Source organism: Gymnoscopelus braueri, assembly GCF_963280865.1.
Source record: "Gymnoscopelus braueri genome assembly, chromosome: 20".
In the NCBI taxonomy this organism is placed as follows: Eukaryota; Metazoa; Chordata; class Actinopteri; order Myctophiformes; family Myctophidae; genus Gymnoscopelus; species Gymnoscopelus braueri.
Genome location: NC_137622.1, coordinates 32866476 through 32885391, shown reverse-complemented (window position 1 = coordinate 32885391; position 18916 = coordinate 32866476). Strand labels below are relative to the sequence as shown.

The 18916-nt window shown below is 42.8% G+C and overlaps 1 protein-coding gene across 1 annotated transcript in view; it reads right to left on the bottom strand.

Moving 5' to 3' along the window:
- Positions 1-2932: 2932 nt before the first annotated feature.
- Positions 2933-18916, bottom strand: part of apln (apelin) — a 27449-nt gene continuing 11465 nt past the window's right edge. The window contains exons 2-3 of the mRNA XM_080417071.1: positions 14900-15072; positions 2933-7625 (exon numbers count right to left, since the gene is read on the bottom strand). Coding sequence (XP_080273197.1) covers positions 14906-15072 — 167 coding nt within the window. The 3' untranslated portion in view covers positions 2933-7625; positions 14900-14905. The remainder of the gene's footprint in view (positions 7626-14899; positions 15073-18916) is intronic.

Here is an 18916-nt window from a genome sequence, read left to right as displayed (position 1 = left end):
GAGGACAGTCTTGGCTCATTGACAATGGAAAATGAGTTCAGGGAAAGGCGCAAAATCACTCAACACCAATTGTGGCACTCTCACAGGACCATTTTAAGAGCACATGCTAACTTCAGCATTCATCTGCATGATACTGCAACATATCCACATCCCGAGCCCACCTAGAACACATCACTTTGTGGGAACCGGCACCTTGACAACTCACAGAAGGTGGTTCTGTCTCTCACTTGTCATTTTCTCGTGCTCCCCTCAATTCTAGCCTTTCTCTCTATCAGGCCCCCGCCCACTCCCACGTGCACGCTCCCACATGCACGTCCTGTGTTTGTGCGGGCTTTGTTTTTATGACCACTCCAATGATCCGTCTCCACTGCAGAGCTGCCAGTGTTAACACAGCTGAGGTGCATTACACAGGCTGTTGTTGCTGCTGCCTCTTACCTGCGGCTCCAGACTCTGTTTGCACTCAGGAGCATTCTTCCTCTGCCTCGGGAGCCGACACAGAGGCACAAACGCACCCACACTCTCACGCACAAATTTGGAGTCATTTACTTATGTCCCACATAGATACAGAAATACATAGAAGCGATTAATAAGGCTGCTTATATGCATGTTTGCCCGCTAGTTGTACATAATGTGCCTGATTTGCAATCACAGCCTGCACATTTAATGAGAGTTCAAGGAGTCCAGGTGTTTGAAACAGAGCGACCGACTGTATAATATCCATCAGTGTCGTTCCGTCAGTGGCTCTTTAGGGCTTTGTTGGTGGTATTGTGGGACAGCCAACTGTTGGAAAGGTTTTTATGAAGTGGTAGCAGTTGATCCAGGGACTCAGTGCCAGGAGCAGTCCAGATGTTCCTCCCCCAGTCTGTTTCTGTGGTGCGGAGTGCCATAATGCACAGAACCCCACGTGCTTCCCCTCTGTAAATCCCACTGCCTTTTCGCTCCTTCTAGCCGTGGGGATATTGTCAATAATTAAAAGAGCCGCCAGAGAGTTAGTGAGTGTGTCTGACACTCATTACCCCACAGTGCCTGGCTCATCATCTTCTATACCTTTTTTTTTTCTCCCTCCAACAACACACTTGATGCACTCATCTTCTTTTTCCCGCCCCCCCCCATTCTCCCATCGGCCCACCACTGTCTTGAAGGCAGTGACACACTTTTTTAGCAGTGACAGTGAACAGGGCTCTAGCCCTCTCTCACTGATGGACCTTGAACTCTTTAAAGGGCCGTCTGGCCTCACCGCAGTGCCCTGCTGGCGTCCCTCACTGGTCTCTGCTCCACACTGTAACTCTATAGCCTCATTGTCACGCTCCGTATCATACCTGTGACCCCTAGCCCAATTATACAGCTGACCCAGGCTTGATGATCTAACCTTGGGCGTCTTTTGGGGGTACTCTGGCGCAGGGGCGCACCTCCTGTCCATCAAGCCGTGTCAGCCCTGTGTGCTAACCAGACACTTCCCTGAGTGGTCCCACTGGGGGTTGAGGAGAAACCAGTCAGCCGCTCTCATGAGAAGTCTTTGCCTCACAGTATTTTTCTTATGACCAAAAAAGAAAGTTTTAATTTTATGACAGAAACATTAGAAGTCTGTCATGAAAGCTTTTCAAAACTGCTAAATTTTCAGTTTCACAACATGGTATTTTAATGAAATATCTATTGTGCAACAGCTCTAATATCAAACGGAGTGATTTAGACAAATGCAAGTGTATTTAATCATGAAATAAGAAAAGGGAAAGATGGTGATTGTATGCAGAAATCAATTGAATCCATCGTCGGTGATGGTTAAAAAAATCTGTATGTCTGGTAAAGAGAAATATTATTATTATTTAATCAATTCCAATACCTTATCAAGAATTCATTTATGTACTATATGCTTATCCAGCGGCTGGCTTGGGGGAGACTCGGTAGCCTATAGCAGTAACCTGCATGAATTCTGAATCTTATTATAGCTAGACTTATTCATGATATCTATGCACGCTCAGCAGTTGTGATGTTTTAATGTGCAGCATGCTTAGTATGCACTATAAGGTCTGACACTATTGAGGTGTTACTTGATGGGCCAAGGACTGATTTAAATACCAACAGATATGTAGGCTACATACTGTACCGCAGCGGCAGAAGTTTTAGACGAGCTGTAATTAGAATGTTATTGGCTATGACAGACCTCCCATGGGAATATCTAGGTCTCCTTTATAGTATAGTTTCAGAACAGCCTCAATGACACTAAAGCTAATGAACGTTCAGATTCTTTAGAAAAAAATGTAAGCTCTAATTGATGATGTAACATCATACCTGCCAACCTCAGACTGTAAGATTCAAGGAGATTTGAAGGGGGGGATGCAATCATAACGCTTGGGGGCTGGCACTTACCACGCCCCCAAGCGTTATGATTGCATTAAATTTCAATTTATCACTTAGATACATGGAGTGTATGTGTACACTGTATGTGGGACTAGAGTTTATCCAGACATAATATATACATAAAGCAACAGTAAAACTGTAACATTCCCACTCTCTCATTGATGAGAGAGAGGTTTTTTTAGGGGTGTGTGTGCCACTAAGAACACGGAATCGGTGACAAATTTTGCTCTGATTAGTTTGAATTGAACAGTTCAGAAAGCAACAGGCCAGGGCTGTCCATACCAAGCACAATACATATAACTATAACTATGTGAGCATCATGTATAGTTGTGGTGTGGACCCTACTTGAGTTTGAACAATTTTTTAAATGATACATTATTTAATAGTCATATTATCATAGATACAGTATCATGCTTGGTGGGGACGCCTCCCCAATGAGGAAAGTGCAGAACAAATGCCACTTCCAAATATCATTGAAGGTCAAATTTCCATTTCTATTCTCGTAATACCAGTTATGACTGTGATGCTTATTTCCATTTCAACTCCTCATTTAAAAAAGGGCACGACACAGTGGTTTCTTAAAATAAGATTTTTAATATTACTTATTATCATAAAGATATATTTACACACTTTACAGAAATAGAAAATAAAAACACAAAGCTACGCATGAAAGGAAAAAAATAAAAATAAGTACTCCAAGAGCTAAAGCTTATCTTTTATAAATTAGAAACCAAAAGTTCAAATATGTACACAGTATTTCAACCATTTCTGATACACTTGTTTTATTCATTTATTTATTTATTTCATTTATTTTTGCCCAGATCAACATCAAAACAGAGACAGGGACTGTACATTTGGCCTGGTGAGTAATATGAGCACACACCTTAAACAGAATTAAAGAAGATCAGGAATAATACATTGTCTTTTTAAACGGTATCTGACCTAGTAACACTGTTGCAATGGCGTGCAATGCTTTATACTCCCGCTGCACGACGGAGTCGCGTCGGGGAAATGGACGATCTACAAGCTCACAACACGTCACATCCGCGACGCGTTGTGAGCTTGTAGATCGGCTATTTTCGACACGAGACACCGTCGCACGACGGGGTACAAATCAGGCGGAAGCCTACAGACTCCATCTGTTCTCAGACTGTTCTGAACGGTAACTGGTGTTGGACACAGTGGTTATGTAGATCGGAGAATGTGTCACAATCGATGGAGGAGGGGCCTCGTTCTATTCTGGGTATAGGAAGTCTCATTTTGAGGCTGCAAGATAATGACAGTTCATGTACACATTTCCCGTGGGAGATCAAATCTAGTTATCCTTTGGATTTGCCAGGCCAGTAGAAATGTGTGAATGCTGCTGGATTGAATATCAGCCACTCGATCCTGCACACGCCCACTCTGAAGGCCAATGTGATATACAGTAATGATAGGTTAGAGATGCACAAAGGTATACCATGGAATGTGTTGCATGCTAACTCCATTTCCTGGATGGGGGCGAAATGTTTGGTTCATTTTCATTTTTCAAGGAACTGTTATCTGGTAGAGAACTGAGAGAATATGTATGACAGCAGTATAAAAAATGTAGAACCTTGTGGGTTTTGAATGATTCTTTGTGAGGGTACTGACAGGCTATAGCTAGTGGGTAGTGGCAACCAACTGCTACACTAATATTTAATAACCTCCTATTGCAAACTAACCAGCAGCCAGCTTATTCTCATCTCTACCAGTTACACACATCAACCCCCCCCCCCTGCTCATCTCATTTCCTTACACACTCACAGACAAATGCATTTGGACAAAACAAAAAGGGCTAAACATAAAAAGGGTAAATTCTCAGAACAAACACAGCCTACCAGAAAAAACATGCTAACAAGTGCATAGGAACATTACTCAGGCCTTGTGATGGTCACAGAGGAGAGGAAACAATGAGAGGGGAGGAATCGTTTCTCTTGTGTAAGCCTTGCTGGAAAAGACCATTAAGGAAAATGGTTTTGCTCCCCGAGCATAATGTATTGGTTTACCATTTCAGTTTGAGCCTGGACGCGCTTGTCCTGCCACACCACAAGGCCCATTAACCTGATGTGCAGGGGAGGGCCTATGGGCTAGCATCTATAAGACAAGAATGCTTGAAAGCTTTCACATGTCCACGACATTATTGTGCTGCAGACTACTTATCTATTTCGTTACATCCACAAAAGATACAGCTTTTCCACAACTGTGTTCAATAAAGTAAGCTTTGGACAACCAGCTAGACAAGAATCAGACAAAAAAGAAAAAAAGAAATCAATTGTCACAATACACTGGAAAACCATTTCATACCAAGAGAATCTTGTTTTCAGGGTTTATTTCTCCAGCAGCATAATGGAATTGCAAAAGTGCAGCCTTGCAAACCCATACAGAGAAGTCTTGGAGCAAAGCCACGTTTAATGATGGGGATAATTGATACTGGAGGCTTTGGATCGTGGGATATTTGGCTTTGTTTGTTGGATCCAACAGATAACTGTCACCAGGATGTAGCAGTTATGAGGACGCGGAGTGGGAGATGGAGATTCCAAATGTGCTTTACATAAACATTGGTTTTGCTCTGGTCTCTGAAAGGGCAGCATGGCTGGTGCAGATGGTAAGGATACATTCATGAAGAACAGTGCGGATACAGACGTCGCTTGACTCCCAAATAACTTCCGAGATGGGGAGAGATATTGATTTGAACCCCTTGTCATAAAACTCCAGCATCCACACTCCTGTGCTTAGAACTTCCATCCCCTTGTTCATATCCTTCTACTGTGTTCCCCAATAATACATGAGACACCCAAAGCGAAGCTGTCTCATTCCCAAGGAGCATTAATGAAATCTACATCTCTGTCTGAGAGGGTATCAAATAATAATGGTGGAACTGAAATTATTACTTCTTCACAGTGCCCTAGGATTTAATACATTTTTAATCAAGGTGAGCCTGGCTGGGTGGATTACCACTGTGATTTTAGATGCTCTCTTAATAAATGCTTCTCATGCTGGGCCAGAGAAGTCTGCTTTTTTATTATAATATTTGCATGTGATATGGCAACAGAGGGGAAGATGTTTGAAATCTAGGTTAACCCACCAGTTTCTTCATCTGGTCCAAACTCATTTGAGTAGTGGTGTTTGCTAACCGGTTCGTGGCAGAATCCGCTGTAGTTGAAACAGATTTGGATTTTCAAAGACAAGTTTTGGACATGGGTCTGCACACGTCTAATACAAAATGGTGGCTGTGCTACAGGTGACCATCGGAACCAGTTAAATGGTTGTATTGATCATAGAAATCAACAGGGGTTTGGGATTTGGGAAGGAGGAAGGGTGTGGTTTCAATCTAAGCCAATTTGACAATGAGCTCAGACTGTAAGTGGCCCTAGCCAGCCTTGGGGAGATCCATCTGAGAAAGATTAACCATGGGATTTAATGAGCGTAATGATCAAAGCCACGACCACCTGTGCTGTGGAAGGGCATGCTAAAAAGGCAACTGTACCCAACAGAGGGATAGATAGATGATGACTGAATCTGAATACATGGCTATAATGGTGTATACATAGAGGGAGAATAAAGATACATTATATGAAAATATGCTCATATAAGCTATAAATGTCCTGTATGTGTGTATTTATTGGTAAATAAATGCACAAAATAGACTGCTCTGGTACAGGCTTCTATCACAGCACCCTGAGAAAAAAAAGGAATAAACTAGTAAAACTTAGAATAGACAAAACATAAACATTAATATATTCCAGTATGATGGAAAGGCATAGCATTCCGTCAATCAAAGATCTCAGTCAAAGGGTCAAACCAGCCTTATGCTAAACAGTAAGACAACTAGAGCACTAGTGGTAGGCTGAAAATGGTGGCATATTTACTGAGCCGACAGATGTCTGCTTTAAAATTGTTTTTGGTCTAATTTAACTGTCCTCCTTGCTACCACTGTCTTTTGTGGGACTATTTTTTTTATTTATTTCTCTTATAGAAATGTATAATGCATAATGTGTCAGTGTATCGAGACTTCAAACAAGAGGTAATGTGTTTCTCATTTCTCCCTCCCTTGCGTTCTTTCGTTCCTGGCAGCATTGTGGAGTAGGTTATTATTTGGCACTTCATTAAAAGGCAAGGCGGCCTGTCCTTAGAGCAGGCCACTCCTGCCTGTTAACAGTCGTGTAGAGCAGCTGCGCAGGGCAGCAGTGTGGCGAGGGAGGCCAGGGATTGGGGACAGGATTGGATCGGGATTGGGATCGGGATTTGGGATCTGGGGTCAAAGGACTCATCCCAGGTGGGACATTGTTGCTGTGTGACCTTTAGCCGATTGTTAAACCCCAAGGTGTTAAGGAGTTCAGTAATACCAAAAAGCTTTGGATTAAAGATTGCTCTAAATCAAGGATTTAATCTGTGGTTTAAAGCAGATTGTTTTAGACAATAGTGTTGTTTGGCCTCTTTTTCAGTATTTTTTTTCTTCACAAGTGAAATGTACTGCAGTAAGGAAGTATAAAGCACCAATAATAATGGTTATGGTTATTAAGCTGTATGGTGGTCATGTTGTAAAAAGATGCAATGATTTAGCATTATGTTCTTTTGGAAAGGGAAACCTTGGACATGGTACAAGTATCACGAGTGATGTGAATATTAGTTGATGCATTCAACCTTTTGAGACTGTCAACTGCCCTTCCTCACAACCAGCACCCTCTCCCACTAAGTAAAGCCAGAAGCAGCTACACAGCAATGGAGTTAGCGGCTGTGATCACCTTAGATCTGAGAGATAGGAATAACCACACCACAGAGAAGTGACAGACGCTTTAAGACTAAGACGGCTTGTTTGGACCGGGCTCCCTCTCCACCACATGTCATGCAAAGTGTATGAGACACTCAGGGAGATGGCCATGACAGGGCTCTAGAAAGCAAACGATAGAGGGGAAAAAAACACTTGGGAGAAGACAGCGATAGATAGAGAGCAAGGGAGTGAGAGAGAGAGAGAGAGAGAGAGAGAGAGAGACGGAGAAATAGAATCTGGTAGCTCGGACTCAGTACCCCCCACCCCCCTTCCCTGCCCCCAATTCTTCTTAGAGCTGAGGGTGAGCGGCTTGTCCTGATTTTTTTTGTGGACAGAGTTGCTTGAAGAACCAGCAGGTGCTATGGACATCACTCTTCAGACTGCTGGGCAAGCGAAGGCCCTTCGTTGCAAGGTCCCCCAAGGCAAAGGAAGAGCATAGAAATCAGAACCTGGGGGAGGGCGCTCAGAGCAGTGCCTGCAAAACAAAGAAAACACAGAAAAGTGCCATCAGGCCTCCATTTTCTCCCAAACATGTTATGAGTCATATGCAGACAATTCAATTTCCTCTCCACTGAGGTTTCCCTCGGGGGATTTCAACTGGAGCTTTTCAGAGTGTTATCTCGTACTTGGAACAATGCTAGACTGGAAAGCAGTGAATAAACAGTAATACCAGCATGTAACCCGCAAGTTCTCTGGGCTTTGATAGAAATGCACTGGCAGGAGTTAGGAAAACAACTGCATATCTTGCCATGTAACAGAAATCCTATGTTATACTACGCCCAGGGCCCTGGATCAGTTCTCGTTAACGGAACAATCTTTTATCTTTCCTATCCTTTTATCTTCCCCTGTCCTGGTAATTTACGGAGATTTCAGATGGCTAGTGCACTTGGCACAGCAAGCTTTGTTGCATGACAACAGAGTTCATTCATTGATAAGAGACCACTCTTCCCTTTAGACATATTTGCGTGGTCATGTAATGCCAAAGAACTGATGCATATCTAATCTATCTGGCAGTTTTTGTTTGTATATTGTTTATCTTCTGTACAGGATGACGTAAACATACAGGCTTGGTGTAAGGTCTTAGAGTACATGGTAGAGTTGAAAGGAAGTTCCACTATATGTGTGGGTATTTGACTGAAGAAGACCAGTTTGTTCTAAATATTGCTACTAAACAACTTGAATTCCAGTATGCAGATATTCTTTCATCATTGCATGGACTTATTATTATTGGAATTATTTTATCCAGCACCCGGTGTCCTTATTCTAGATTTTAGATGTTATGACTCTTCTTTGAATGGAAGGTGTGCGCCAGACCTTTGATGGAAAACTATTGTGAAAAAAAATATTTCCCCCAAGCTTTCTCACACATGGGGGTCTCAAGGACTTTTCAGAAATTGCTTGTGGCTTTAAACCTGTAATACCCTGCTGTCTTTTGGATTGTCTGCGGCATGGTTTAGATCCAAGACTTGTAATAGCTCATTTAGCGGTAAATCCACATAGGGGCTGAAGAGAATGACCTAGGTTACCATCTTCTCTTTTAGGACTCCCTCACATCTGGAATGTGTAATGAAGAAAAGTCAAACTCATTCCCCATTTGCCTTAGGTGTCAGGGAATAACAGATGAGCTGCCTATGACACTGAAATGGGGTGATGGGAGTAGACGCAGGAACGCATAGTGGCTGGTGGATGGACACTGTCAAGTCTATCACTGTTCCTAATCTCTATTTACGCAGGGCCATAATTAAGGCTAGGCTAATAATGACATGTCCACATACAGTCTGTCTCGCAGAATTCTCAGTCTTTCTCAACCCGATGTTAGCTTTGATCTTAGGTTATTCCTGTGAGTGGAACAATGTGCTACTCCATCTGTGTCCAAGGGGTTTTCATCACATCATCGATAGAACATGAGGAAAGCAGGAGACATGAACAAGTAGCCTTGTCAGCTGGACCACAGATATTTGTCAGATCATAAGCCCAGCCGGACTTCTCATTCGCACATTTTGTATTATTCACTACTAGGCTGAGCACCAGAGAGATGCGATGAGAGTTTTGGAAGAAGCACATTTGATCTCAGATAGTGCCCATTTCTTCTTTGCGGACGACCATTCTATGTCGAGCAGTGCAAACGAGAGGCTTGATTGGCATGCTGGTCAGGTTGAGAAAATTGGCATGACTGTGGGATTGGGAAAAGGGATCCTTGAATGCAGTGAACTGTGAACTTTTAGTAAGGCATGAGAGGGGCTGGAATGGGAAGCAAACAAAAACGGAAATCTTCAGTTTGTTGTGACTGGCGTGGTGTTGGTGAGAGGACGGCATTGTGAGTCACTGAGCCGTTCTCTTTTATAGAGTTTCACAACTTCCTGAAGCATCCCTCAATTGTGTGTCAACATTCTGCCTCTGAAAGCAAGTACTGAATACATGAAGAGAATGCACACATTTCACTGGCAGAGCAAAGAACTCTGTTATTCGGTGGTTGAACCCGCTCACGGTGTGTGAGTTCTACTGTAATTCCAAATAAAGTCCAGCAGCACATAATGAAAGGTGGTGTGATATTTTTCTGTTAAAATAGGTGTTGAATAACTCTTGTGTTCACTGTTCAGTAACAGGGGTCTCTTCGTCTCTCCAGCTCTTTAGTAAACAGAAAATACACACCAATTGTATCCAACCAGGAGAGAGAACTTGTACAGCATAAGGGATATAGAAGTGAAATTGGAAGTGATGAAACTAAAATATTAGCAGACACATTTAGAACTGGAACACTATAACATTTAAGCTGATAAATGATCTTTATGGGGTTCTCTCTCCTGAACAGATTTTCTGTTTACTGAAGAACTGGAGAGATGGGGAGACACCTGTTACTGAACACACACTCTATAGCAATGTTAACTATCAAATATAGAGCTTTTACATTTAAAACTAATTACAACGCCTTTAATGGCAAATCAAGTATAATGTTATGTGGCCCTCCTTGTATGGAATGAGCTTGAGCGAGTCTTTGTTTCCATCTTTGTTCCACTACCTCTGAAGTTTCGTATGGGAAGTAGGAGTGACTTCAAAGAATTCTGACCCTTCCGAAATGTAAGAAAATACCCAACAACAATTCTCCAATCCGTAATTCACTATAGATTGTAAAAATGATCTTGACTTCTTTAGAGAATGACACTTCTATGACTTTCATTTGCCTTCCTGTTAGAAATGATTAACCATGCCTTAATTTATACTCCATTGCACGACGGCGTCGCAACACGTTTTTATATTTTGAAAATCAGTTCCTTTGGCCAAGTGACGCCGTCGTACCACAGAGTATAAATTAGTCTTTAAGGGAATGACATGATTGTGTCTGCTCACACAGCGCTCTCCCACTACGGGGTTAATTTATGGCTGCCCTTGGCAGGCTGGCATTGTATGGTTGGCACCTCCTGCAGGGATATTGTGCCCCATCGAGTTCCTCCGTCTCTCACGCGATCTGGGAAAGACATGAATGGGTCCTGTGCTTCTCGGTTCATGGACAGAGCAGTGCTGTGGTCACAAGCATGATATCTAACATGTACATAGTCACAGCCTCTTTTGAGTTCATATCTGGATAGAATGTCATTGTTTCATTCACTGTGTTACGCTTTTTTCCCCCATAGTGAAACCTGCTTGGTGTTTACCACTTAAAGGGATAGTTCACGCCCAAAATGACTTTTTCTATCGATTAGTCACCCCATGGAGACTTGAATTCATGGATATTTTTTTGTTTTTGTCGCATTCCTAAGCCAATAATTTGATGACCGGCAAAGGAGACACAAAGAGTCTCCTTTGTGTCTCCTACCGGAACCGCTGCCTACCGGTCCGCTCGTCATCAAATTATTGGCTTAGGAATACGACAAAAACAAAAAATATCCGTGAATTCAAGTCTCCATGGGGTGACTAATCGATAGAAGAAAAGTATTTTTTTTGGGTGAACTATCCCTTTAAGCCTGTCACCGTCATACAATGAAAATAGCCAATCTACAAACTCACAATGCATTGCATGGCGATGTTGTGAGCTTGTAGATCTGCTATTTTCACTGCGCAACACTGGTTTATGATGGGCATATACTGTAGACTTACACTATTCTTGAAAATGTTCCCCTATAGCAACATGCCCAAAATACAGTAGGCACACCAGGGGTAATGTAGTTAATGACATTACATGTTTGTGTTGCAAATAGTGTAAAAAAAAAATGAAAAAAGAATTCATCCCTAAATGCACACAAAGACGTGCTTTGCTTTTCTGGACTTTAAGTCAAATATCCTTTCATGGGAAAGAAACACTTTGGTGGCAGAGCTGAGAAACTCAACCCTGCAAAGTATTATCTTTGGTAGAGGGTTTTAATTGACTTCATCAGATTGAAAGAAAAGGCTTATTCCTGTTCAGTTGACTTGACGCTAAGGTTTCCAAGTACAACCGTCTCCCTTTAAAAGGAAATATATTAAATTACACTGCATGAAAAACAGCTACTGGAGTAATATGAAGATATGCAAGACGGCAGGCAAAAGTCCAATAATCTGTTAAGACGTGATAGTTTTTTCTGGGCCAACAATAACATCCTTGTGTGGGGAGGTTGAGTTGAAACGGCGTCTATGATGGTCATTAACAGATTTTCCAGTCTTCCTCTAACGGTTTGAACTTTCCACTTGTGGTCCAAACCTTCCTGAGTGACTCTGCCAAGAGAGGAGTTGAGGCCTCTTGGATTCGAGTTTTCTTAGCGATATGAAACATGACACTAATTGCCTCATCATAGCGCTCTCATGATTTACGAAATGATATAGATATTGGGAAATGCAGTTTCTATATACTAACAAGTTGAGCTTGAGTATTTATTACATTATATATTTGCTTGACCTATTGATACTGTATACTGTATAAAAAAATCACAAATCCAGGGCATTAACTGGCCTAGACTCACACACATTCTGGGTTTAAATTAAACTTTGAATAGATTGTCTAGCATATGGGAGTAAAAAAAAAACAGTTATAATGCAGGACGAATGTGGAAATTGTGGGAGACAGTGGGCACCACTGTGAGTGAGCTTCAGCCCTCAATTGTCGTGTTTTGTCGTGCATACATGACTATGTGTTGGAGACAGTGGCGGATTTAGGAATTCCTTCTAACTGTCACTGTGGATTCAACCACCCACCCACTCACACTCCACAAATATTTTGTTTTTTTATTTTTAATTGTTGTGTTTGTGTGTCATGCATTTCTCCTGTGAGCTTGTGTGCTGTGCACTTGCATCCTCCTGTTTGAGTTCGTGCATGCTTTTATTTCTGCGCAGTTTGTACATTTGGACTCTCTGATTTGTATGTCGCGCATACAGTAGTTACAGAGATAAATGAAACAAACTCACCGGCTCGCGTGTTGTTTGCAAAATTTGCCATAGGATGGCAGAATTTTCGCTTTGCTTTGCCCGGGTGAACCGCCAGTGTCGAGGACTCGCTGAAAACAGTCTTTTGAGACGTATTTAAAGGCTCTTCCACCACGGCTTCTGGCCATGTTCAAGTAGGCTACGGCAGATCTGCGTAGATTCTGTGCAGATCTTTGCAAAAAAGTCTGCCATGGTATGTAATAGGACATACTGTTAAGGAAGCCATGATATTGACGAGTTGATTTGCAGAATGTGCTTTACTCAAACACATTCCTACCCACGGGGATCCCTTGGTGGCCTGTTTAATTTGAAATGGTTGAAATATCCGCTACATGACCAAAAGTCAGTGGACACCCCTGTTTCTAACTAACCACTTAAACCCTATATAATTTGTTGACTGGGGTCCCCCAGGGGCCGATAATTGGTCCCCTCCTTTTCCCCACCAAATAAATCAAATCTCTTCGCCGAAAATATCCGCTCTACAAGCTCACAACGCATTGCAACGCAACATGTTGTGAGCTTGTAAATCTCCTATTTTCTGCAAATATTTGCCCATTTTCGGCGAATGTTTGCCTATTATGACAATAGTGACACTATAGGGTTAATTTTGGGAAACCGTTTGCAGAAGGACGTTTCCTGTTTCCGAACGACAATCTCCCCTTGCCCCCTGACACTCCCCCATACGGAAATAGTTTGTTGAAATAAGTAAGGAAGAACTTGGCTGTCCTGCACCTTAACCCTATCAAACACCTTTGAAATGAATTGGAATGTCAAATGTGAGTCAGACCTAATCGCCCATCATCAGTGTCTGACCTCAATATTATATCTCCACCAGGCATATATTGTGGCGATATTATTATCTCCACCAGGCATATATTGTGGTGATATTGTGTGTGTGTGTGTGTGTGTGTGTGTGCGTGCAGCTAATCTCGCAAACTACTAGGCCGATCTGCATCATATTTATTGTGCACACTGACAGCAGGCCAAGGACCTCATTCTCTCATATTTTTCAAATCGGTCACTTTTGTGAATTAATTACTGCAGTGCAGTTTTCCCTCCAGGCTATGGGACACGTGTCCCGCTAGGCCATGGTCCGAAAATAGCCAATCACATGTAAGCTTTCCATCTTGAATATGGGATCTACTCTACTAGCCTATTACAATGCTCTCGTTCCTCCGGCTGCAGGCATGCAACAATACACTGGCAAACTTTTATCGTAGTTGATAATCCATGCATGTAAAACATATATTTTTCAGAGAATCCTTTAGTCATACTCTCATTGTTCTTGTCTTGGTCTTGGTGAATTATCTTAACATCTTCTCTATGTCTGTTTAGAGTCAAGCCTACAGTAAACTGCCCACCCCTGTAAAACATAACTGACACAAGGAATTAGAGTTACAATACAATACAATACCTTTGGGAGTAGTTGTGCGTTTTCATACTGTACACACACACACAACCCCAAAACATTGTCATCACATGTTCTCGACAGACAGAAAGACGGAGGGAGGGTGGTAGGGCATGCCTCCTGGTGGAGATTTGCGCTCCACCGGTGACCTTTCTAGTAATTTGCATTGTGGCTAAATGGAAGCAAATCACAAGCATTATTATGGAGTTGGCCCCCCTTTGCTACTTTAACAATCTCCACTATTCTTGGACGGCTTTTCACTACTTGGAACGTTGTTGTTGCAATTTGCTTCCATTCAGCCATAAGAGCATTAGTGAGGTCAGACACTCTTTTTTTAGGTCTGGCTCCCATTTGATATTTTCAATTTATTTTCACAAAGTGTTTATGATGAGGTTAAGGTCAGGGCTCTCTGTGCAGGACAGTCAAGTTCGTCCTAAACTATTTCTGTATGTGGAAGTGTGGGCGGGACGGGGGGAATGTTATTCTGAGACAAGAAACAGCCATCCACAAACTCCCACTAAATTGGAGGCACACTATTGTCCAGAATGTCTTTGCAGCTGTAGCATTAGGATTTCCATTCACTGACAAAGAGCATTCGTTAGACAGACTAATTAGAAAGGGTGTCCACTGACGTTTGGTCGTATCGTGTAGCTAAATCCGTCTCTGGTTTGATATGACTTGAGTGAAATAAACAAGACGTTCTGTGGGCTTTGAAGTAGTTTTAGCCTCAACATTTGACATCAGTCTAACTAGTATTTGAAACGCATGCTGTTAGAATAATATTTCAATAAAATCAGCAATACCAAGTATTGAAGTGAAGAACGACTTGTTGCCATTTCCTTGATACTGCATCAAAGCTTCTTTTCTCGGATCAGTTCAACAACTGTTCTGTTTGTTACCGTGCTTTATAACAAGCTTCTTCCCACGCTGGAGGTAGAAAAACTCACCTTGTTCTAGAACGGCATGGGTCCCTTGTGGGAAAGACGGGGCCGTGGGCGTCTCCTCTTCCAACCAGCTGGTCTGTGAGACTGACCACCCCTACCGGGGTTCTGCTGGACCAGCCTCCGCACCGTAGCCGCCTCTTCCAGCGCTCTGCCGTGCTCCGTGGAGGCCATGGGACCTAGGCGAACAAACAGAGATGATGATTAGAACCCCAAGATGCGCCACTCTAATTGCCTTTTCACAACCTAATCTCCTGCCACAGTGTTATGTTTTAAATGCGAACCATCTCTGTCAATGTCTATGGAGAATATAGCGTAGTGTAAAGGGAGAGAGGGTTCATGGGGGTATAATGGATAATGGAAATAAGAGACATGTATAGATAAGTGTGAGAGTAGGCCACCCAGCATCGTAGTTCATCAAATCAGTGTGGTGAAACCAAAGCACAGCAGATCTAGCTATAGCCAAGTAAAAAGCCTTGTGTCTCATGTCTCCGTCACACTTTGTCAAGATTACAAATGATACACACTCTCTCTGTCTGTCTCTCTCTCTCACACACACACACACACACACACACACACACACACACACACACACACACACACACACACACACACACACACACACACACACACACACACACACACACACACACACACGAAGAGATGCATCCTATAGCACCCTATGTTTGAACCAAGATATGAGACGAGCTGAATTGTAGTGCGACTCTCACAGGATGTGAGGTGTTTGTGTGTGCGTGTGCATGTGTGTGTTAAAGAGCGATCCCAGATGTTCTCAGTCAGCTCAATAAGTGTGGCTTGATCCTTTAAAGCCCCTCTGTTCCAAATGGTTTGATCCACTTCTTGTCTCCGTAACCTTTCAACCTTAATGCAATCAAAAAGACCTCCGGGAGATCAGGGTTTAGTTTTTTGGCGGAGGGTGTGTGTGGGGGGAGGGTTGTGGCATATCTTTATATGTAATGGGATATTTAACGTGGGTGATCTTTCACACTTAAAGTCCATTGCCTTACTCCTATGAAATTTCAGTAAAAGCATAGCTTTGCTTTTCCTTGGGGCATGTCAAAAAGATTAACTAACTTATGGTAGAATATTCAGCGAACTGAGAGGCTGATACATTTCACTCACTAAAGTAATTCTAGCCATTACTTTAAATTAATTCACAATTGTCTGACCCAATTAACCAGAAGAAATAGATTGCGATCTTACATAATTTGCGTAGACATACGTCTGCCTGCCTTCTCTACCTTCTCTGACACAATATTATTTTCTATAACAAAGATTCCCTTTGCACTCCCGAAAAAAGGATTGCATCAGAGCCAAATGAACTAACATTTAGTAAATAAGAAGGCGTTTCTTGCCAAAAAAGCGGGTTGACATCACTCACACTGGGTCATGACATTCCTGACCCCCCCTCCCCTTGAAACACTGGCACCATTTTTAGAATTCTCTAGAGAATGACCTTCCATGGGTTTCTGAGCTTGTGGGTAGGCACCCTTGTTAAGATAACCCACTGACGCTACCACAGAGGTGGGAAAAGGGAGCACGGGTGCTCAGGACCGCAATAGAACAGCTGTCAAAGCCATGATGATTCTTGGCTCCGGTGATTATCTCTTAATTGGCCAGCTTTATGGAAGAGTGTCTGAAGGCATGCTTGCTTTCCTAGTCCCCTAAGATCTCTTCCACAAAAATAAGTAGAGAGATTTGGAGGCTGTTGCCTGTATTGTTAGCAGTTTGTACTGTATAGTATCCACTACAGGACTGTAAGGACTGCTTTCCTCCTGCGCAGAATTCAATATGTTCAAGCCAATGGAGGGAAAACAAAACCTCTGTACGGTATATGTTCCTAGCACAATCAATAAAGTTCAATACAAACAAATTGAGCATTTTCAAAGAACATCTTGCAATTGAAATGGAAGAAAATATTTTTGAATTTTCTCGTTTAAACAATGGAGAATTGACTGTTTCATTTAACCTAGACAGCCTGTCGAATGTTTTCGGAGTATTTCCCCCGAAATGCCAGACATCTCAAGTTCCATTTCCACACTAATCTTCTTCCACACGCTTATTTCATGCTACATTTGTGGACGAACAGTGGGCTAATTCATGTGCAACAGGGAAAGTCTCTGTTGCATATTTCTGCATCTAAAGCCCTTCTTTACCCAGGAGGCGCGCTAATCTGCATATTATCCCTTTGTTATTGTACTAGATACAGAATGAATGAGGGAAGTTTACATATTCTGAACGCATTCAGCTCATTTCTTTGTAATCTCAGGGGTTTAACATAAACAAAAAAACATCCGTGTTTGAGCAGCTTTGCCCCCGACAGGGGCTCTGTTTTGTGGGGTAGGGGCATTTCGGGTTTGGCCCCTGAAACACCTTCAGCAATTAACTGCTCACAGAGAAAGAAGGCTTTAGTCCTTGTCGCACTAGAAGGATACCAATAACCATGGTCAGCAACCCCCCCAACCACGGTTGATGTTTGATTGACAGGCTGTTTTAACAGCCGCTGCACACGCATGCACACGCATGCACACACATGCACACGCATGCTCACAAATGCACTCAGATGTGTGCACATGGCACATGTTCTCTCTCTGTGTCTCTGTCTGTCTGTCTCTCTCTCTCTCCCTATGTCTCTCACACACACACACACACACACACACACACACACACACACACACACACACACACACACACACACACACACACACACACACACACACACACACACACACACACACACACACACACACACACAGTGTGTAAGCGAAGATGGTACAGTAATTGCAGCGCCTGTACTGAACACAGCTGATGTGCTGCTCCTCTATGGGTGGCTCAGACTGTCATAACCCAGGTCCATAATGAGACAATTTAGATGTCTCCTGCTATGGCAGGCTGTCAGTGTCTACTCAAAACCGGAGGTTTGAGGAGAGAACATCTCCCGGCAAAACTCAATCCATCCATCTGGCTAAGGGATAGAGAAGTGTAATGAAAGCTACTAAAAATAAGCTAGGTGCCACTGATAAGACAGCAGGGAAAGCATCAGCCTATGATAGACGCGGTGTCATATAGCAACTAGCTCCTGCGTCTAAACTGTAGCTATCTATACTGAAAGCTGGATAGATTGAATGTGGCAGCAGCCATTACGGCTGGATGAGACCTTTATGATTGTTACCATGGTAGGGTTAACACCGACTAATGCATATTTCATCTCCACAAACAAAGATATCTCTGCTATCTTATTGCAGGGAAATTGAATCCACTCTGTGTACCATCCCATTTGATCTTTTCCCATGTGGGATTCCCATGTTTATGTTAAGCGAGTAAAAAGAAAAAAAAGTTCACCTTATCACCACTTGTGATAACCTTGGAGCCCTGGCTTTTCCTTCCCTTCACCAAAATCCCAGCATTTCTTTCCCCATCTGGTAATTCCCTAATTAAACTTTAATAAAGGGGGAATTTCTGGAATGCCTGGTTATTGCCACTACTACTGCCTGCTCGTCTGCTGCCTCCTCACACAGGAAAAGAGAGTGCAGGAGAGAGGGCTGTGGGAGAGAGGGTAGTCCACAGTGTCACAAACTGGCTAGTCTCCAGACTCATGATGAATAGCTGCTCAGCTACTACCTAATTCCCTGCTCCAGCTTCAGCACCTTCCTAAGGTGCCATCTATTATGTTGACTTTTTCAATGGCCTGTCTCCCTCTCTCTCTCTCGCTCGCTCTTATCTTGGCCCAGCCCGAAAGAACGCTACTGACAGCCTATCGCTGTTGATTCCCCAGTAGCTCATCACGCAGGCCTGGAGAGTTTTAACATCTCCCAGTACTTATCTGTCATGTCAGGGAAGAGAAAGGAATGTCCTTTGGGGTAATGCCAACTTCATCAGTTGCCCTCACCCCTGGCCCTGAGCAGCCTGTATATCACGGGACTGGCAAAGATGTGGCATATGCTGGTACAGAACTGTTTGGGCTAGAAATGGGCTAGAAGAGCTTTTCTGAGATAATTCAAA